This window comes from Erpetoichthys calabaricus, chromosome 10 (genome assembly GCF_900747795.2).
Source record: "Erpetoichthys calabaricus chromosome 10, fErpCal1.3, whole genome shotgun sequence".
NCBI lineage: Eukaryota > Metazoa > Chordata > Cladistia > Polypteriformes > Polypteridae > Erpetoichthys > Erpetoichthys calabaricus.
Window position 1 is genome coordinate 6,690,687 of NC_041403.2, and position 22,289 is coordinate 6,712,975.

The following is a 22,289-nucleotide window of genomic DNA, read 5'->3' on the forward strand; positions in this document are numbered from 1 at the left end:
ATGGTATTATCCACTTGTTGTCCAGATAAATAAGATTTCCTTACACTGCGGTTAAACCGTGAAACATCAAAACGCAATTCGCAGCAACGTCTGGTTTCCTAAATGTAATCGGAGCAGCCAGCTGCACACTCATGGCTATTGCACGAACTCGGCACAGCAGCATCAGCACCGCCTGTCCATCGCACGGGGTCTGTTTTTATAATATTGTCTGAAACAGAATAAAGAGATGGTGGGCTGCAACTCGCCTTTTCACGTCGACGGTGATATCTGACCACTTCTTTTTTTCTTTCAGGCACTGTGCGACTTTCTGAACTTGAACATTCTTGTGTCTCCGTCACACTTTTGTTTCTTATACCACTGCTTAAGCCAACAAATATTATATTTTTCTTGCCTCCACTTTGCATTTGATGAAATTTGTCTTATTTTCACACGCTTTTTCCATTGTTTTTTAACCAAACACTGAACGGAAGCTGATATTTATATCGAATTTGCATATTAAAATATGTGAAATTCTGGGGGGAGTCGGGGTGGAGCTGTAGGCGCGTGCACATGCGTTAAATTTCACGTTTGTTGGGATTTGTAAAAGGGAGGTGCATGGAACTTGGTGTACGCACCAATTTATGCATCTGAATTTTTCTTTTTTGCGTATGCACAATTGCATTTTTGTCCGTACGCCATGTTTCAGTGTCAATTCTACGCACAGCGTTATACATAAAGCCCCTGCTGAGGAGAGATATCAAGGGTGCACCAGGCAAACATGGGGGTACACCAAGGATCTGTGCTGGGTCTTCTCTTCTTCACCTTACTAGGCCACCTCACCCAGTCCCATGGGCTCTCACATCAGTGCAATCTGTTGATACGCTGCCTTACCTGTCATTGCTTTCCAGAGGACCACACAACATCAGCTGGAATCTCAACACGTCTTCAGCCTGGACCAAGCAGCACCATCTGTAGCTCACTCTGGCAATGATGGACTTCCTTCTTATTCCAGAATGTCTGTCTGTTCATCAGCCCTTCTCTGTTCAGCTTGGCTTATTGTCACTAACACCTGCCAGTCAGTACACAATGTTGGGGTGACGAACGATGACCAGCTGTCCCTCACTGACCATGTCGCAATGGTCTCTTGCCAGTCTGCGCGGTGCTCTGTACCACCTCATAATTGAATGTTAGATCATTGTAGTTTGAACCATAATGGACACCTGCTTGTGAGCTTTTCATCCCTCAGTCCTAAGTCAGCCTCATTTTGCAGTAGCTCCCCCTGGTGGTCGAGCTCCTGCCTTGTCCCCACTGTTGCCAGCATAGCCTGCAGTGCCCAGATAACCTGAATTTAGCGAATCTGGTAAGAAGTCTGGTGGATCAAGTACATAGGCACCACTAACAGTGATAATGACAATATGGTCTGAGAATTTAACTGCATCATATTTGAGTTTCATAGACCCCCCCAGAGTCATCTTCACACAGCCAGAGTCCTCCATCTTTTTAACATTTTGGATGGATGTTGAGGCTTAAGGTGCTTTATGGAATAAACTTTGAGGAACACCTGATGTACTCACCGTGGTCACTGGCAGCTGCCCGCTGCTCTCCATGTCTGCCTCAAGCAGGCTCCTCCACACAAGTGCCAGGTCTACCCGCTCTGGGTGGTCAGCGAGGGCTCGTCTCAGCAGGTGGACCAGTTGCGCGTTGTGTTGTTTCCTGAGAAACAGTGACGTGTCATGAGTTGGGCTGGAATACAACAAAGAGGGCACCATGTCTGCCCACCCTTTCATTTGGTGGGGGGGGGGGGCACACAATGAATGCCAACCAGCAGCTTTGTCTTCCTGTGATGGTGATCTCCATGCCAGTCACTGAAGTAAACAGCAATTTGAAAAGACATCTGTCCAAAGTGGCTAACACATCACAGCTTCGTCCACACACTGGCCCTCTGTTAGATAACCAGTGAGATGACCTTCACAAAGTAGAGGCTATTAGTGCCAAGATGGCATCAGCAAAACATCCCAGACTACGGAGGTAACTAAGCACTGGACAATGAGTGCCATTTCGCAGGGTAAGAATGGTCAGTTATTCCACACAAAGATAGAATTTATTAGGACTCACCTGTTAGAATCGAGCTCTAACACCTGGTGGATGCCATCTGTTGGCACACAATCAAGGCCTTCCCTTGGCATGGCTCCAAGATGAAGGTCCTCGTTGGCTGTGTTGATGAGGAAATCAATGAGCTCCTTGTAATACACCTGCAGAAATAACCCAGCTGGAGTGATGGAGGGGCTGTGCCCATCTAGGCAAAGTGCCAACCAAATAATGAAAAACAGAGATGGCGGGTGCCCTCAAGCAGGTTCTGCTCACCTACTGGGGAATATCACTGTGTGCAGCTTTGACTTCATTAAACCCATGGCATCTGCTGTTGTGCTCAAATATGTGCCCACTTCACAGTGGCTACTACGGTGAAAAACTTTTCAAAGTGGATGGCACTTGGGTTGATGTAGATGTTAAATGTAATTAAGAATGAATGCCACCATGAGATGCTGAAGATGAGGGGCTCTGCCCACGCTCCTCCTTTTATTAACTGATGTATCATCTGAGCTGAGGGCCTTTCATTAACCCCTTCTTTCATTTTCCCTTGCCCCTCCCATCATTAGGCTCTCCCCCTGCCAATTGTTTTTTTACCTTTTGCTCCTCCTACTATATGATTGCAGCATAGTTAGAACTGAGGCTCTGTCCCACCCTTATTTTATAGACCCTTACTCCTCATATCACATGAATGTTACATAATTTGAGTTGAGGCTCCACCCCAGACCCTCCTTTTATTGTCCCTTTCTCCACCAATCATGTGACTGCTGCACAATTTAAGTTGGAGACCTTTCCTTAGTCTTTCCTTTAATTTTTCTTTGCACCTCCCATTATGTTACTTTAGCATAATAAGAGTTGAGGCTCCACCCCGTTGTCTGTTGTCCTTCCTATTATGTGACTGCTACAAAATTTAAGTTGGGGTCCTTCCCTTAGTCCCTCCCTTTGTTTCCCCTTGCCCCTCCCATTATGAGACTGTTGCATAATTTGAGGTGGGCTCCGCCCCTTATCCCTGATTTTATTTCTTCTTATTTTTCTCATCATGTAACTAGAGCTGATGCTCTGCCCCAGACCCTCCTGTGCAATCCTTTTATTTTCCCTTTGCTCATCCCATTATGTGTTTCCTACATAATTTAAACTGAGGCTCCACTGCAGGCCTTCCATTTTAGTATCCCTTGCTGCTCCTGTCATATGACTGCTGCATAATTCCAGTTGGAGCTCCTCCCCTAGCCCCACCTTTAATTGTCCTTTTCTCCTCCCATCATGTGACTGCTACATAATTTGAATTGAGGCCCTTCCCCTAGCCCTCCTTGTATTTCCCCTTGCCCCTCCCATCATGTGACTGTTACACAATTTGAGTTAGGCTCCGCCCCTTGTCCCTGATTTTATTTCTTCTAATTTCTCCCATCATCCCATGGATGCATAATTAGAGCTGGGGCTCCACCCCTAGCTTCATCTAATCCTTTAAATGTTTCTTTGCTCCTTCCATCATGTGTTTGTTACATAATCCACGTTGAAGCTCCACCCCCTAGTTCTTCCTTATATTATCCTTTTCTCCTTGCATCATGTGACTGCTACATAATTTAAACTGGGGCTCCACCCCTAGCCCCAGCTAGCCAATCCATTTAATGTTTCTTGCTCCACCCATCATGTGTTTGTTACATAATCCATGTTGAGGCTCCAACCCCTAGATTTTCCTTTTATTATTCCTTTCTCCTCCCATCATGTGACTGGTGGATAATTTGAGCCGGGGCTCCACCCCTAGCCCCTCTTTTTCTTGTCCCTTTTTCCTTCAGTCATGTGGCTGCTACATAATTTGAACTGAGGCCCTTCCTTTAGCCCTCCTTGTATTTCCCCTTGCCCTTACCATCATGTGACTGTTAAATAATTTGACTTAGGTCTCCACCCCAAGTCCCTAATTTGTTTCTTCTTACTTCTCCCATCATTTCATAGATGCATAATTAGAGCTGGGGCTCTGATCCTAACTCTTTATAGCCAATCATTTTATTTTGTCCTTGCTCCTCCCATCATGTGTTTGCTACCTAATCTGAGTTGGGGCTCCACCCCTGGTCCCTCCTTTCATTATTCCTGGCTTCTCCCATCATCTCACTGCTGCATAACTAGAGCCGCAAAGCTGAGTATCAAAACGTACCTGCTCAAGGCTGTGATGCTCAGCAAACGTGTGAAAAAGCAGCCTCAGAGTTGGCAGCGAGAGGGGCACTTTATGTCTGAGGAGCAGCAGACTCATCCTCGATGGGTGGGCCAGGCCGGAGTGGGCAGGGTCGAGCGCTGCCAGCTCTTCCTTGACACGTTTCAGGCTGTGTTTGCTGCACTTCTGTAATTCATTCCTCATGATGGTGCGGAGTGGCCCCGTGGTCTCCTCTGCTGCTCCTGTCTTTGGATCATCCTGTGTGGTAGATAGCAGGAATCATGTTGGTGTCACATTGGGGGCACTATATGGGGAGGGATGATTTAGGCTGCTTTAGATGCCTACTGTCAAGCTGGGCATTTGCACGGGTAACTGCTTTTAAGCAGGCCTGAAGTTTAAATTGGGCACTCCTTCTATTTTTGTCATTACTGCCCATCATTGGCATCACAAAAAATCCATGCCCTGGCCCAGTTCTTAAACCTGGCTAACCCAGAGCCTGGGAAAGGCACTATATCAACTAAATTGAAAATGATGATGATGATGAAGATGATGATGATGATTATTTTTATTATTAAGGTACAGAGTGGGATACAGTAAGCAGATGGGTGGGCATTCTGCTTTTACCTGCAGCCATGTTGAGCTGTGATCACCGACTGACACTTTCTTCTGACCATGGATGTAGGACAGTGACTGGTCTCCAGTGGGCGCCGTGACGCACTGCACATCCGATGGTCCTAAACGTGCCTGCAAAGACAACTTTAATGTTTAGTCCACTTTGTAGGACTACCGTGGCTGTGAGCACATGGAGTGGCATTTGCTTGTATTACCTGTCCCACCCAAAGAGGTGCACTGCACCGGGGAATCACTTGACATGGAGGTTCCTGCTGCTTCTCAGCTGTGCCATCATGGGCACGGTGGGCTTGCAGCTTCTCAGGTCCATCACCACCACCACCACCAACCTTAATCCTAGGAAGAAGGGGTGAATGAATAGGATGGAGTCCTTAATGGAAATTTTAAACAGAAGAGAAAACATCTAGAAGAGTGAATCACGAGGACCTTGGCACCACACGTGCTTATGGCACACATTTTGCACCACTGACATTTTCTACTTTGTGTTTACAGGTCTTGTTTGCTGTGTATTGTCTTTTTAGGGGAATTCCATCCACCCATCCATTATCCATCCATCCATTATCCAACCCACTATATCCTAACTACAGGGTCATGGGGGTCTGCTGGAGCCAGTCCCAACCAACACAGGGCGCAAGGCAGGAAACAAACCCCGGGCAGGGCGCCAGCCCATAGGGGAATTCCTTTCTGCCTTTTTCAGTTCTTGTTTATTTATAATAAAAACAGTGGATTGAGACCCCCTCACTTTCTGCACTTTATTATGTCGTGGACCTAATTTGACAGGCAAACATTTACCACTTTCGTCCATCATCCTACACTTGATAAACCATAATGACAAAGTGAAGACGTGTTCTCAGAAGGGTCTGCTAGTTTATTAAAAATCTAAATCTGAAATCTCTCTTTCATAAAAGCACTCAGATTCTTAGTTTTGGCCCTCCAAACTGTATCTCCTGTTTGCTTTAATTCTGCTTGAGATGTTTCTAGAACTTGATGGAGTCCACCAGTAGCAAACTGAATTGATGTGACATCACTTAGAATGGCTCACATCTCCCTGTGTATGGAAGGTTCCACAATTCACACTGAATGCAAGGGCACAAACCAAGCCATGAAGTCCAAGGAACTCTCTGTAGACCTCCACGATCATATTTCGTAAATGGCCAGGGTATTAAACCATCGCTAAAGCTCTGGGTGATCCTGGGAGCACAGTGGCCTCAGTAATTGTCACATGGAAGAACTTTGAAACCACCAGGGCTCTTCCTAGAGTTGGCCATCTGGGCAAACTGAGTAACTGGGAAAATAGGGCCTTAGTCATGGAGGTGATCAAGAACCCAATGGTCACACTAACAGGACTTCAGAAGTCCTCAGCTACCGAGACTGCTGAACCAGTCAAAAAGAGGACCACTCTTGAGTGAAAGGAATTTAAGAAACTTTGAAAGCATGAGAGACCAGAACTGACTGATCTGGTGACACATCAATTTAAGGCCAAAAGAACTCTGTGTAGACCTCCATGATCAAATTATGATGAGGCATAGATCAGGGCAAGGGGATAAAAGTACTGAATGTTCCTAGGAGATCAGTGACCTCATACATTGTGAAATTTGGAAGAAGTGTGGAACCACCAGGACTCTTCCTAGAGTTGGCCATCTGGGCAAACTGAGTAACTGGGCAGGATGGGCCTTAGTCATGGAGGTGATCAAGAACCCAACCCAATAGTCACACTAACTGAGCTTCAGAAGTCCTCTGCTGCTGAGATCGCTGAACCAGTCAAAAGGAGGACCATCTCAACAGCACTCCATCATCCATCCATCCATTTTCCAACCCGCTGAATCCGAACACAGGGTCACGGGGGTCTGCTGGAGCCAATCGCAGCCAACACAGGGCACAAGGCAGGAACCAATCCCGGGCAGGGTGCCAACCCACCGCAGAGCACTCCATCAAAGAAGCATTTATGGATGAGTGGCTAGATGGAAGCCACTCTTGAGTAAAAGGAATTTAAAAGACTTTGAGAGCTTGAGAGACAAGAAATGAATGATCTGGCAACACAACAATTTAAGGCTAAAAGAACTCTCTGTAGAACTCCAAGATCAAGTTATGGTGCAGTTTAGATCAGGGCAAGGAGATACAAACATTTTCAAAGCCCTGAGTGCTCCCAGGAGCTCAGTGACCTCATACATTATGAAATGGAAGAACTTTGGATCCACCAGGACTCTTCCTAGAGTTGGCCATCTGACCAAACTGAGTAACTGGGCATAAGTGGCATTGATCATGGAGGTGGCGAAGAACCCAGTGATCACTCTGAGCTTCAGAACATCTCTGCCGAGATTGCCAAACCAGGTAAAAGGAGAACCATCTCAGCAGCACTCCATCAATTAAACATGGATCCCACTTTTCAGTAAAAGGCATTCAAAAGACTTTGAAAGCATGAGAGCCAGGAATCTCTGGTCTGGTGACACAAAACTTTAAGTCTAAACAACTCTCAGTGTTCAACTCTGTGTTCAAATTATGGTCAGGCATAAATCAGGGCACAGGTGACACAACCATTTCCAAATTTCCTGAGTGTTCCCAGAAGCTCATATGACCTCATACTTTGTGAAATCTGGAAGAAGTTTTGAATCTCCAGGACTATTCCTAGAGTTGGCCATCTGGGTAAACTGAGTAACTGGGCAGGATGGGCCTTGGTCATGGAGGTGATCAAGAACCCAATGGTCACACTAACTGAGCTTCAGAAGTCCTGCGCTTCTTAGATTGCTGAACCAGTCAAAAGGAGGACCATCTTGGCAGAACTCCATTGAAATGAATAATCTGACAACAGAACAATTTAAGGCCCAAAGAACTCTCTGTAGACCTTTTCACACACAATCGATTAGGGTGCAGCTAAAGGATCCAACAAGGCATGGAAACACGTAGGATGGGGAGCTAAGACAGCGTATTAATGCTTCTTTCTTTATTTCACCAGAAAAAAATGAAGAACAAAAGAATATGGCACCTTGGGTTCTTCGCGAAAACACCGTCTCAACACCCAAAGAACTTCCTCATTACTCCCATCCTGCCCTGATGACTTCACCTCTGGTTGCTCTCTGATGACGTCACCTCTGTTGAAGACTATCCACGTCACTCTTCCTGTAGAGTACTTCCTCTTCAGATCCCATAAATTGCTCTGTTTGTCCGCCATTATTTGTCAACTGTTTTTTTTACAAAACCTGACCGTTGTACTTGCTCAAGCAAGACATTTATCTGACCACACAGAATACAGGGACGGATCCCCAACCATTGACGTGTGTCTATGTGTTTTCTTCACAACCTCCATGATCAAATTATGGTGATGTTTAGATCAGGGCAAGGGGATACAATCATTTCCAAGGCTCTGAGTGTTCCCAGGTGCTAAGTGACCTCAAACATTGTAAAAAGGAAGACATTTGGAACCACCAGGACTCTTCCTAGAGTTGGCCATCTGGCGAAACTGAGTAACTGGGCACAAATGGCTTTGGTCATGGAGGTGACCAAGAACCCAATGATCACTCTAACTGAGCTTCAGAACACCTCTGCTACGGAGATTGCCAAACCAGTCAAAAGGAGGACCATCTCAGTAGCACTTTATCAATTAAACATGGAAGCCACTGTTGAGTAAAATGCATTTAAAAGACTTTGAAAGCATGAGAGACTAGAAATCTCTGGTCTGATGACACAAAAAGTTAAGTCCAAAAGAACTCTCTGTAGACCTCCATGATCAAATTATGGTGAGGTTTAGGTCAGGGCAAGGGGATACAATCATTTCCAAAGCCCTGAGTGTTCCCAGGAGCTCAGTGACCTCAAATCTTCTGAAATGGAAGACTTTTGGAACCACAGGGCTTTTCCTAGAGTTGACAGTCTGTCCAGAATGAGTACTCGGCAAGACGGGCCTTGGTCAGGGAGGTGATTAAGAAATAAATGATCACTCTAACAGAGCTTCAGAAATACTCTTCTGAGATGGGGAGAACCTTCCGGAAGGTCAACCATCTTAGCAACGTTCCATCAATCAGTCATTTGCGGTGGGGTTTGCCACATTTTAATGACTTTGAGAGCATAAGCAAGAAGATTCTTTGGTCTTTTTCTTCTTCCTTCGGCTGCTCCCGGTAGGGGTTGCCGCAGCGGATTATCTTCTTCCATATCTTTCTGTCCTCTCCATCTTGCTCTGTCACACTCACTACCTTCATGTCCCTCTCTCACCACATCCATAAACCTCCTATTAGGCCTTCCTCTTCTCCTCTTCTCTGGCAGCTCTATCCTTAACATCCTTCTCCCAATGTACCCAGAATCTCTTCTCTGCACATGTCCAAACCAACACAATCTCGCCTCCCTGACTTTGTCTGAGAACACAAAACGACGTCCTCTAGTGGGCACCTGAAGACCTGGCACTTCTCATCGTCTGCCTAATCTCATCACTACTGTGAAGCATGGTGGTGGCAGCATCACGCTTTGTTATCATGATATTTCCCTCTACTTACCCTTTACCTATTTTCTTCAAGGGTAAGTGTACTCATCAGGTTTGTCTACTTTCGCGCCTTAAGATTAACACACACACACAGATATATATGCACACACACTGACCCTAACCATGACAGTGCCCTATGAGTGACGCATACACAGCTGGTTATTCTCGAGCACTTCAAACCACACAAGTGCCTTATGAATAACACACACACAACTTGTCCCTCTCTTAGCACTTCAAGAGACTTACTTATTACTGGCATGAACAACATCCATCCATCCATTTTCCAACCCGCTGAATCCGAACACAGGGTCGCGGGGGTCTGCTGGAGCCAATCCCAGCCAACACAGGGCACAAGGCAGGAACCAATCCTGGGCAGGGTGCCAACCCACCGCAGGGCACACACAAACACACACACACACACACCAAGCATACACTAGGGCCAATTTAGAATTGCCAATCCACCTAACCTGCATGTCTTTGGACTGTGGGAGGAAACCGGAGCGCCCGGAGGAAACCCACGCAGACACGCAAGGGAGAACATGCAAACTCCACGCAGGGAGGACCCGGGAAGCGAACCCAGGTCCCCAGGTCTCCCAACTGCGCCACCGTGCCGCCATGAACAACACACAATGTTTAAAATATATCTCAGACCTAAATGTTACTTTGGTCTCTAGGAGTTTATTCAAACATATAAAGGCTGGAGATCCTTGGCTATAGGTCATTTATAAACCAAGAATGCCTTACTTGACGTACTGTAACCCTACTATTGGGTGGAGCTGACACCCTCAGCCTTAATAAACCTTACCGCACAGATGTAATGGCAAACCTCCGACTGCACCAGGTGCTCTTAATGAAAATTACCTTATTACCTCAATCAATCTCAATATGAAGAAAAAGTATAGAAAATTTAAAGCAGCGTGGTATTTATTACATGAATAATTAAACCAGTAGAGAAACGCATAAAAGCAAATGTGGATAGCAAAGTCTGCATACACTCTATTGCCAAAAGTATTAGATACACATGAACTTTAATGACATCCCATTCTTAACACATAGGCTTTAATATGGAGTTAGCCCACCCTTTGCAGATCTAACAGCTTCAACTCTTCTGGGAAGATATAAGACTAATGACTGCAAAGTGAATTGTAGAGCATATGAGAACATGAGGGCAACCATTAAGAAGGATATCAGGGAGGCTAAAAGACAGTTGGAGAGGAATAGATCAGATAAGGCGACAGACGACCCTAAGAGATTCTTTCAGTATTTTAGTAGTAAAAGAACAGTCAAGGAGGTGGTCAAGTGCTTCAGAAATAGTAAAGGGGAATTGAAAGATACAGACAGTGAAATAATGGATGCCCTAAACTTACATTTTTCTAAGGTGTTTACAAGTGAGCAAGTGGATAACCTCAGAGCAGTAACAGGGACTACTAAGGAGGTACTGAGGGATTTGGAAATTGTAGAGGGAGAAGTGCTGCTCAGATTAAATAAGATGAAATCAAGCAAATCACTAGGACCAGATAATATTTATCCTCGTGTTCTTAAGGAGGCTAGCGAGTACAGATATAAACCCTTGACACATGTTTTTAGGAAGTCACTGCGCACTGGAGAGATTACAAAAGACTGGAAAATGGCAAATATCATCCCATTATATAAAAAGGGTAACAGGGCAGATCAGAGCAACTATAGGCCAGTAAGCTTCTCTAGTGACTTCAACACAATCCAACCTCTGCTCCTTAGGGACAAGCTGACAGAGATGGGATTAGATTCATACCTAGTGGCATGGATCGTGGACTATCTTAAAGACAGACCTCAGTATGTGCGTCTTGGGAACTGCACGTCTGACATTGTGGTCAGCAACACAGGAGCGCCGCAGGGGACTGTACTTTCTCCGGTCCTGTTCAGCCTATATACATCGGACTTCCAATACAACTCGGAGTCCTGCCATGTGCAAAAGTTCGCTGATGACACTGCTATCGTGGGCTGCATCAGGAATGGGCTGGAGGAGGAATATAGGGACCTCATCAAGGACTTTGTTAAATGGTGCGACTCAAACCACCTACACCTGAACACCAGCAAAACCAAGGAGCTGGTGGTGGATTTTAGGAGGCCCAGACCCCTCATGGACCCAGTGATCATCAAAGGTAACTGTGTGCAGATGGTGCAGACCTATAAATATCTGGGAGTGCAGCTGGATGATAAATTAGACTGGACTGCCAATACTGATGCGCTGTGCAAGAAAGGACAGAGCCGGTTATACTACCTTAGAAGGCTGGCGTCCTTCAACATCTGCAATAAGATGCTGCAGATGTTCTATCAGACAGTTGTGGCGAGCGCCCTCTTCTACGCAGTGGTGTGCTGGGGAGGCAGCATTAAGAGGAAAGATGCCTCACGCCTGGACAAACTGGTGAGGAAGGCAGGCTCTATTGTTGGCATGGAGCTGGACAGTTTAACATCTGTGGCAGAGCGAAGGGCGCTCAGCAGGCTCCTATCAATTATGGAGAATCCAGTGCATCCACTAAACAGGATCATCTCCAGACAGAAGAGCAGCTTCAGCGACAGACTGCTGTCACTGTCCTGCTCCACTGACAGATTGAGGAGATCGTTCCTCCCCCAAACTATGCGACTCTTTAATTCCACCCGGGGGGGGGTAAACGTTAACATTTAACATTATACATAGTTATTGTCTGTTTATCACCTGCATTATTATCATTCTTTAATTTAATATTATTTATTGTATCAGTATGCTGCTGCTGAAGAATGTGAATTTCCCATTGGGATTAATAAAGTATCTATCTATCTATCACAGGAAAATTAATGGAAGGAATTAAGGTTAAGATTGAACAACACCTGGCAAGGACAGGAGTTATTAGGAGCAGTCAGTGTGGGGTCAGAAGAGGGAGGTCGTGTTTTACTAACAAGCTGGAATTCTGTGAGGAGGCAACAAAAGGAAACGATCAAAGTGGAGCAGATGAGATTATTGATCTGGACTTTCAGAAAGCATTTGATAAGGTGCCACATGAGAGGTTGGGCATCAAATTAAAAGAAGTGGGAGTTCAAGGTGATGTTTTTAGATGGGTGCAGAATTGGCTCAGACACAGGAAGCAGAGGGTGGTGGTGTGAGGTACCTCATCAGAACTGGCCAATGTTAAAAGTGGTGTTCCACAGGGGTCAGTGCTGGGGCCACCACTATTTTTAATATATATAAATGATTTAGACAGGAATATCAGTAACAAGCTGGTTAAGTTTGCAGATGATACCAAGATAGGTGGATTAGCAGATAACTTGGAATCCGTTATATCATTACAGAAGGACTTGGATAGCATACAAGCTTGGGGAGATCTGTGGCAGATGAAATTTAATGTCAGTAAATATAAAGAATTACACAAAGGAAGTAAAAATGTGAGGTTTGAATAAACAATGGGTGGTCAGAAAATCAAGAGTCCACCTTATGAGAAGGATTTAGGAGTCATAGTGGACTCTAAGCTATCAACTTCCCGACAGTGTTCAGAAGTCATTAAGAAGGCTAACAGAATGTCAGGTTATATAGCGCCTTGATGTGTGGAGTACAAGTCACAGGAGGTTCTGCTGAAGCTTTATAACACACTGGTGAGGCCTCATCTTGAGTGCTTTGTGCAGTTTTGGTCTCCAGGCTACAAAAAGGACATAGCAGCACTAGAGAAGGTCCAGAGAAGAGTGACTAGGGTGATTCAGGGCTACAGGGGATGAGTTATGAGGAAAGATTAAAAGAGCTGAGCCTTTACAGTTTAAGCAAAAGGAGATTAAGAGGAGACCTGACTGAAGTGTTTAAAATTGTGAAGGGAATTAGTCCAGTGGATCGAGGCTGTTATTTTAAAATGAGTTCATCAAGAACACGGGGACACAGTTGGAAGCTTGTTAAGGGTAAATTTCGCACAAACATTATAAGTTTTTGTTCACACAAAGAACGATAGACACTTGGAATAAGCGACCAGGTAGTGTGGTAGACAGTAAGACGTTGGGGACTTTCAAAACTCGACTTGGTGTTTTTTTGGAAAAAATAAGTAGACAAGACTGACAAGCTTTGTTGGGCTGAATGGCCTGTTCTCGTCTAGAGTGTTCTAATGTTCTAAAGGCTTTCTACAAGGAGTGTGTTTTTGGGAATTTGTGACCAGCAGAGCATTTGTGAGGTCAGGAGCTGATGTTGGACGAGAAGACCTGGCTCGCTCATAGTCTCCGATCAAATTTATCCCAAAGTTGAGGTCAGGACTATGTGCAGGCCAGTCAATTTCCTCCACACCAAACTCGCTCATCCATTTCTTTATAGACTTTGCTTTGTGCACTGGAGCGTATGCAGTCATGTTGCCATCTCCAAACTGTTCCCGCAAAGTTGGGAGGATGAAATTGTCAAAAATGGCTTTGTATGCTGAAGCATTAAGAGTTCCTTTCACTGGAACTAAGGGGCCAAGCCCAACCCCACACCATAATCCCCCTTCCACCAAACTTTACACTTGGAACAATGCAGTCAGGCGAGTACCGTTCTGCTGACCAAACTCGTCCATCGGATTACGTGATTCGTCACTCCAGAGGACACGTCTGCACTGCTCTCGAGTCCAGTGGTGGGCGGTGGGCTTTACACCACTGCATCCGAGGCTTTGCATTGCACTTGGAGATGTCAGGCTTGACTGCAGCTGCTCGGCCATAGAGACCCATTTATTCCATGAAGCTCTCTCTTTACGCTGCACTGTTCTTGAGCTTTTGGAGGTCTGTCACTATTGACTCTGCAGAAAGTTGGCGACTTCTGCACACCTCAGCATGTGCTGTCCCCGCTCTGTGATTTGACGTGGCTTACCACTTTGTGGTTGAGTTTCTGTTGTTCCCAGTTGCTTCCGCTTTGTTATAATACCACTAACAGTTGACCGAGGAATATTTAGTAGCAAGAAAATTTCACAAAGGGACTTATGGGACAGGCGATATCCTGTCACGGTGCCACACTTGAATTCACTGAGTTTCTCCTGAGAGCGGCCCATTCTTTCACAAATGTTTGTAGAAGCAGCCTGCATGCCAAGGTGCTTGATGTTATACACCTGTGGCCATGGAAATGATTGGAACACCTGAATTCACTGATTTGGAGGGGTCCCAATACTTTTGGCAATATAGCATATGTAGAGTCTTTAGAAAAAGCATACAAAAAGTCAAAGATGAATGTCCCAAGTGGCTTGTGATCGAGCACTCGAACTTTGCTGATGATCAGATGGAAATGGACGCACGCTGCTGGCTCCCTCTTCTGACATCACTCTTCTGTCATCGCTGCTTCTTCTTCTTCTTCTTCTGTTGCTCTTCAGACAATGCCTATTTATTCTAAAATTCTACGTAGGGGTTTCATAACACGTGAGTGTTAGAGATTCCGATTAGCTGGCTGTCAATAGGATGGATGAATTTGATCAGACTCTCTTAAGCCATTTGAGTTTGTCCGTTTTCCCAAGTGGTAAAGTTTTTGATGCTTTAACAGTCTCCTGTCTCGAGCTGTAAACCAATTTCGTCCCTTCACTGGTGATGGCACTGTGATCGATACTGGTACAATTTTGATGTCAAACTGCCCATGCAAGTGACCTGTATTTAAGCTCATCTTGTTTTTGTCTTCAGCAAAATATAATGGAAATTTAGACCAAAATGTACAGCTTTTGCACACCACAACATACACTATGGCGGTGCAGGGTCAGGGGGACCGGTCAGGACTGAGGGGAGCATGAATGCAGCCAAATACTGCTCCAGAGCTCACACCACCTCAAACCTTTCAGCATATCAATGACCTGAAGCATACAGCCATGACCAGCCACCGAGTGTCCTTGAGTGGCCCAGCCGAAACCCGGACTTCCCACAAAACATGCATGGAGATACCTGAAGATGGCCGTTTACAGACGTTTCCCATCCAGTCACATGGAGTTTGAGGGGATCTACCAAGAGTCATGGCAAGCTTGTAGGGACTTACCAAGAAGACTTAAAGCTGGAATTTTTTGACAACGAGTCTTCTGTGAAGTACTGAAATGAAGGACTGAATATGAATATGAATGAGATATTTCAATTTCTGATGTTCCGTCAATTTGCATATCTTTCCGGAACACGTTTCCATTGTCAGTATGGGTTATTGAGTACATTCACATGTGATGAAGACCATGGAGCGGCTGCTGCCTCACCACCTGAGGCCACAGGTCCACCACGCCCTTGAACATCTGCAGTTCGCATAGCAGAAGAAGGTGGGAGCGGAGGATGCCATCATCTACATGCTACACCGATCCCTCTCCCACTTGGACAGAGGCAGTGGTGCAGTAAGAATTATGTTTCTGGACTTCACTAGCACCTTCAACACCATCCAACCTCTGCTCTTTAGGGACAAGCTGACAGAGATGGGAGTAGATTCATACCTGGTGGCATGGATCATGGACTATCTTACAGACAGACCTCAGTATGCGCGTCTCGGGAACTGCAGGTCTGACATTGTGGTCAGCAACACAGGAGCACCACAGGGGACTGTACTTTCTCCAGTCCTGTTCAGCCTATATACATCGGACTTCCAATACAACTTGGAGTCCTGCCACATGCAAAAGTTCGCTGACGACACTGCTATCGTGGGCTGCATCAGGAGTGGGCAGGAGAAGAAGTATAGGAACCTAATTAAGGACTTTGTTAACCCTGTAACCGCCAACTCCCTAAATATTCCCCACGCCAGGCGAAATCTGAACAATTTTCGTTTTTTTACTTTTTTACATTTATTCAAGCAGTATTGACCACTAAATGTTGTGCAAGTTCTAGAAATGGGCAAACACATACAACTGGAGTACCAGTTATCCATCCAAATGGTGTACCCATTGTCCAATAGTGGTAGGGCAAGGTACACAACAATTTTCTCTGAAAGTCCAAAGTCCTTACATTCATCTGGCAACACTGCTGAAATACTACTCATAGGATCCTCTTTGCCAGTGTATACACGAAATCTATAAATGTAACCTGAATTCTCAGCTAAGCAAAACAGCTTCATACCAAACCGTGCCCTTTTCAATGGTAGATACTGTCGAAACTGTAAGCGGCCCTTCCACAACAATAAACTTTCATCAACTGCAACTGACGGTCCTGGCATGTAGGGCAACTGAAATGTTTCAAATAAATGATCAATCAAAGGACGTAGCTTGAACAAGTGGTCGCGGTTTGGATCTTTCTTATCTGGCTCATTTCTGCTGTCATTCAAATGAAAGAATTTCAGCAGCAAAGAGAATCGGTTACGTTTCATGATAGCTGCAAAAATAGGTGTTGCATACATAGGATCTGTAGACCAGTACATCTCAATATCTGGTTTTCTGATTATTCCCATCAACATCAAAATCCCAATGAATTTTTTCATTTCGTTTTCATCAGTGTCTACCCAAGCACGAACACGGGAATGTGGAGGTAAATTGGGATTTTTCTCAATAAACTGTGCTGCATACAGATTTGTCTGATGAACAAAATGTCTGATCAAATCAGGTGAAACAAACAGCTCATAAAACTGCTCAGCAGTGTAATTGTTTACATCAACAGTAAAGCCACACGTTGCCTCAAACGGATGCAGAAAAGGTAGTTCACCACGGGCAGCAGTCCAGCTGAGGTGCTGGGGATACACCCACTCATTGCCGTCTTCCGATGCGTCTTCATTCACAGTATCATGCAGCGCACATTGCTGCTCATCATTGTCGCTAAAATCTTCTTCAGAACTGCTACAATTATGATCAGAATTGTCCAAAATCGCCTGCAAAGCCTCACTTGAAGTCAGTTTACGTTTCGCCATATTCACAGCTGTCACTTCCGAATCACGTCACATAACCGGCCAAAACAACCACAGAGTTGTCGAAATACAATGTAGTAATAATACCCACGCCAAACCATCAGTTATACTACGCGCCAGGCATTCATATAACCATAGGCAAATGTGCCGGATAATTCCGGCAGTATGGCGTTAGCAATAAAACAACGATGCCGGATATATCCGGCAGAGGGCGGTTAAGGGGTTAAATGGTGCGACTCAAACCACCTACAACTGAACACCAGCAAAACCAAGGAGCTAGTGGTGGATTTTAGGAGGACCAGGCCCCTCATGGACCCCGTGATCATCAGAAGTGACACACAGCTATATTTATCAATAGCACCTGATGACCCCGATTCTCTTGATTCCCTAACACAATGTCTTACTTGTATTTCTGAATGGATGAATAGTAATTTTCTCAAGCTCAATAAAGAGAAAACTGAAATTTTAGTGATTGGCAATAATGGATACAATGAGGTTATCAGAAATAAACTGGATGCATTAGGATTAAAAGTCAAGATGGAGGTAAAAAGCTTAGGGCTAACTGTTGACTGAGTTTTTAATTTCATCTCCTCCTTGCCCACCTGACTGCAGTTTTTGTCATTAAACTGGACATTTTGATTCTCTATGGTTTTTGTATAACCTTTTATAAATAGCTGTTAATTAAACGGGTGGCTTGGTGGTGCAATGGTAGTGCCACTGTCCCGTATCAAGGAGACCCTGGGTGTCCCCTGTGTGGATTTTGCGTGTTATCTTCATGGGTGTTGTAGTTTCCACCGACTGGCCAAAGGTGAATTTGTCTTTTTAAATCGGCCTTGAGGTGAGTGTGGGTTTGCTCACCCTGCGATGGCCTGGTGCCCACTCCAGAGATTTTTTTCTGCCTTGTGCCTGTTGCTTACTGGGATAGGTTCATCGCTTCCCCATGACTCTGACCTGGATAAATGGGTTAAGATTCTGGAAGGATCTTTCTTTGTTTCACTTTCTTTTCGTAGCTCTCTTAAACAAAACTGCTCAAAAAAAAAATTAAAGGAACACTTTGAAAACACATCAGATGTCAATGGGAAGAAAAATCCTGCTGGCTATCTCCACTGATATGGACTGACATGGTGATGTGTGTGGAACGAAAGAATGGAAATGAAAAAGATCAACCAACAGAGTGAGGGTTGAATTCAAAGACACCCCAAAAATCAAAGGGAAACAATGATGAGGCAGGCAGGTGAGTCCATTCAGCAGAAATTTAATTGCAGCAACTCCAAATCATACTTAATAGTTGTTATGCCCCCACCCAGACAACGTCCTAATGAGACAATGGATGGTGTCCTGGGGGATCTCCTCTCTGGACCAGGGCATCACTGAGCTCCTGGACAGGCTGAGGTATCAGATGGACTGAAACATATAATGTCTCACCCTGAGCTGTTCTATTGGATTGAGGTCAGGCGAGTGAGCGTGGGGGTGGGGGTGGGGGGCAGTCAATGGTATCAGTTCCTTCATCTTCTCGCCACATGAGGCCGGGCAATGTCTTGCACCAGGAGCCACTGCACCACCATAGGGTTTGACAATGGGTCCAAGGATTTCATTGCGATACCTAATGGCAGTCAAGGTGCCCACCGTTGTCTATCCTGTAGAGGTCTGTGCGTCCCTCCATGGATATGCCTCCCCAGACTGACCATAATAATAAAAATAATTCTTTGCATTTATATAGAGCTTTTCTCACTACTCAAAGTGCTCAGCAATTGCAGGTTAAGGACCTTGCTTATGGGCCCAACAGAGCAGAGTCCCTATTGGCATTTACGGGATTCAAACCGGCAACCTTCCGATTGCCAGTGCAGATCCCTAGCCTCAGAGCCACCACTCCACCTCTAACCATCACTGACCCACCACCAAACCGGTCATGCTGAATGATGTCATAGGCAGCATAACATTCTCCACGGCTTCTCCAGACTCTTTCACATCGTCACATGTGCTCAGGGTGAATCTGTGAAAAGCACAGGGTGCCAGTGGTGGACCTGCCAATTCTGGTATTCTATGGCAAATGCCAATTGAGCTCCACGGTGCCCACTAGAGGACGTCAGGCCCTCAGGCCACCCTCATGAAGTCTGTTTGTGATTGTTTGGTCAGAGACATTCACACCAGTTGTCGGCCTGCCTGCTGGAGGTCATTTTGTAGGCTCTGCCAGTGCTTATCCTGTTCCTCCTCGCCCAAAGGAGCAGATACCGGTGGGTCCTGCTGATGGGTTAAGGACCTTCTACGAGGGTCCTGTCCAGCTCTCCTCACGTAACTGCCTGTCTGTCTCCTGGAATGTCCTCCATGCCCTTGAGACTGTGCTGGGAGACACAGCAAACCTTCTGGCAATGACACGTATTGATTTGCCATCCTGGAGAAGTTGGACTACCTGTGCCACTTCTGTAGGGTCCAGGTATGGCCTCATGCTACCAGAAGTGACGCTGACCGTAGCCAAATGCAAAACGAGTGACAAAACAGATGACGAGGGAAAAATGACAGTGGCCTCCCTCCAGCTATTAACCCATTCATTCCTGTTTTGGGGGGTCGTCTCATTGTTGCCCCTCTAGTGCACCAAAGCAGCTGAAACCGATGAACAAGCCCCTCTGCTACTTCACTGAGCAGATCAACAGCCCACAAGTGTCACTGACTTGATGCTCTACTCGGATTACAAAGTGTTCCTTTAAATTTTTTCAAGCAGTATTATTATTACTGTAAAGCACTTTGACCTAATTTGATGCACGAGATTGTGCTGGAGACGTAAATGGCAGTTTTATTAGTTTTAAGTGATGCCCTTTGTGTTTAAGATGGCTCCAGCGTCCTTTTGGCAACAGCACATGTTTCTTGTTTTCCGCAGCGTGGACTTGTGGTGAACACACCTCATCTGCCTTTTCAGGTGTGTCTTAGTTGCCGTGTGATTTTAGGAGTGTGCGTTTGCGGCTTTTCGATTTTATCACCCCTTGTCACTCACCCTTGAGCCCAAGTGTAACTTCAGAGCAGAACAGGCAGCTCGCCTTACACGCCTGCACATGCCACCTTAAAGATGGCCCCTTCTCTAGAGAAAGCCAAGCTGCTTACGTTGACACAACGCTGACAGCACCAGGGCGGGGTGGGCCGCTGTGTCAGTGTGGACACCACCTAAAGAAAAACCACAATTCAACCCTCACCTCAACATCAAGTGTGTCGCCATTTCCACTTGTTGTTTGTGGTGGATCAGATTGTGGGTCATGATTTTTAATACTCTGAGTAAATAAAGCACGTTTAGTCTTGTGTTTTGTGTTAGTCTATTGGGCGGCAACGCCATATTAGATGTTACGGTATTAAAGGAATTCATCTCTCAGCTGTTTGTCTATGACGACGCTGTCATTGCAATGTCACCAAGCCGGCACGGGCAACCTCTGGCTCAAATGTCTTTATTTACATGTAATCTTTTTGTTGTTCTTTAAATATTCTTCACTCCATTCTGTTATTGATTGTATCTCTTTTGTTTCTTCTTCATACAGGGGATCGAGATAGGATTCAGACATTCTGTACTTTTTTGTATTGTTGTTGTAATTTTAGCTGTGAACCCCCCAGTCTCACTGAGATGGCACAGGTGGTGAACCAGCTGATGGTAGGGAAGGCTGCAGGGGTCTGTGGTATCCTGGGGTGAACTTCTCCAGGCTGGCTGGCATTGCAAGCAATATTTGCATCCATCTGGGAAACTGGCATCATCCCAACTGACTGGAAAACGGGATTTGTCGTCCCTATCTGGAAAGGGAAGGTGAGTGCCTGGATTGCGGCAACTACATGGGGATAACACTGCTAGGGTCGTCCTCAATAGGGTCCGTGATCACTTGCTCACCTACCAGCCACCAGAGCAGCCTGGATTTACGCCTAAGAAGTCCACCATCGACTGCATCCTGGCACTGAGGATTCTCATGGAGCGCAATGCAAATATCAGCAGAGTTTCTTTACAATCTTTGTCGATTTTCCTTTGACTCAGTTGATCAATTGCACTGTGGGACATCCTGAGACTTCGCAGGATCCCCTCAACATTGTTATAGCAATGTTATATACTGAAGAAAGTATAACACTGATGTCGTTCATTCAACATAAATTTTCTCTTTCAAGCAACTTAAGATTAGTCATTTTGATAGATAGATAGATAGATAGATAGATAGATAGATAGATAGATAGATAGATAGATAGATAGATAGATAGATAGATAGATAGATAGATAGATAGATAGATAGATAGATAGATACTTTATTAATCCATCCATCCATCCATTTTCCAACCCGCTGAATCCGAAAACAGGGTCACGGGGGTCTACCGGAGCCAATCCCAGCCAACACAGGGCACAAAGCAGGAACCAACCCACCGCAGTATTTTATTAATCCCAAGGGGAAATTCCCATACTCCAGCAGCAGCATACTGATATAAACAATATTAAATTAAAGATTGGTAATAATGCAGGTAAAAACAGACAATAACTTTATATAATGTTAAATGTTAACGTTTACCCCCCCGGGTGGAATTGAAGAGTCGCATAGTGTGGTGGAGGAACGATCTCCTCAGTCTGTCAGTGGAGCAGGACGGTGACAGCAGTCTGTCGCTGAAGCTGCTCCTGTGTCTGGAGATGATCCTGTTCAGTGGATGCAGTGGATTTTCCATGATTGACAGGAGTCTGCTCAGCGCCCGTCACTCTGCCACAGATGTCAAACTGTCCAGCTCCGTGCCTACAATAGAGCCTGCCTTCCTCACCAGTTTGTCCAGGCGTGAGGCGTCTTTCCTCTTAATGCTGCCTCCCCAGCACACCACTGCGTAGAAGAGGGCGCTCACCACAACTGTCTGATAGAACATCTGCCGCATCTTATTGCAGAAGTTGAAGGATGCCAGCCTTCTAAGGAAGTATAGTTGGCTCTGTCCTCTCTTACACAGAGCATCAGTATTGGCAGTCCAGTCCAGTCCAGTTTATCATCCAGCTGCACTCCCAGGTACTTATAGGTCTGCACCCTCTGCACACAGTCAGTCACCTCTGATGATCACGGGGTCCTTGGTTTTGCTGGTGTTCAGGTGTAGGTGGTTTGAGTCGCACCATTTAACAAAGTCCTTGATTAGGTTCCTATACTCCTCCTCCTGCCCACTCCTGATGCAGCCCACGATAGCAGTGTCATCAGCGA

General features: G+C 45.4%; 1 protein-coding gene across 1 annotated transcript in view; it reads right to left on the reverse strand.

The window, feature by feature from the left end:
- The window catches only part of LOC114658496 (uncharacterized protein C1orf87), a 76,590-nt gene that overhangs the window by 43,817 nt on the left and 10,484 nt on the right, over positions 1-22,289 (reverse strand). The window contains exons 3-7 of the mRNA XM_051932726.1: positions 5,041-5,179; positions 4,838-4,957; positions 4,217-4,471; positions 2,095-2,231; positions 1,554-1,692 (exon numbers count right to left, since the gene is read on the reverse strand). Of these exons, the coding sequence (XP_051788686.1) occupies positions 1,554-1,692; positions 2,095-2,231; positions 4,217-4,471; positions 4,838-4,957; positions 5,041-5,179 (790 nt within the window). The remainder of the gene's footprint in view (positions 1-1,553; positions 1,693-2,094; positions 2,232-4,216; positions 4,472-4,837; positions 4,958-5,040; positions 5,180-22,289) is intronic.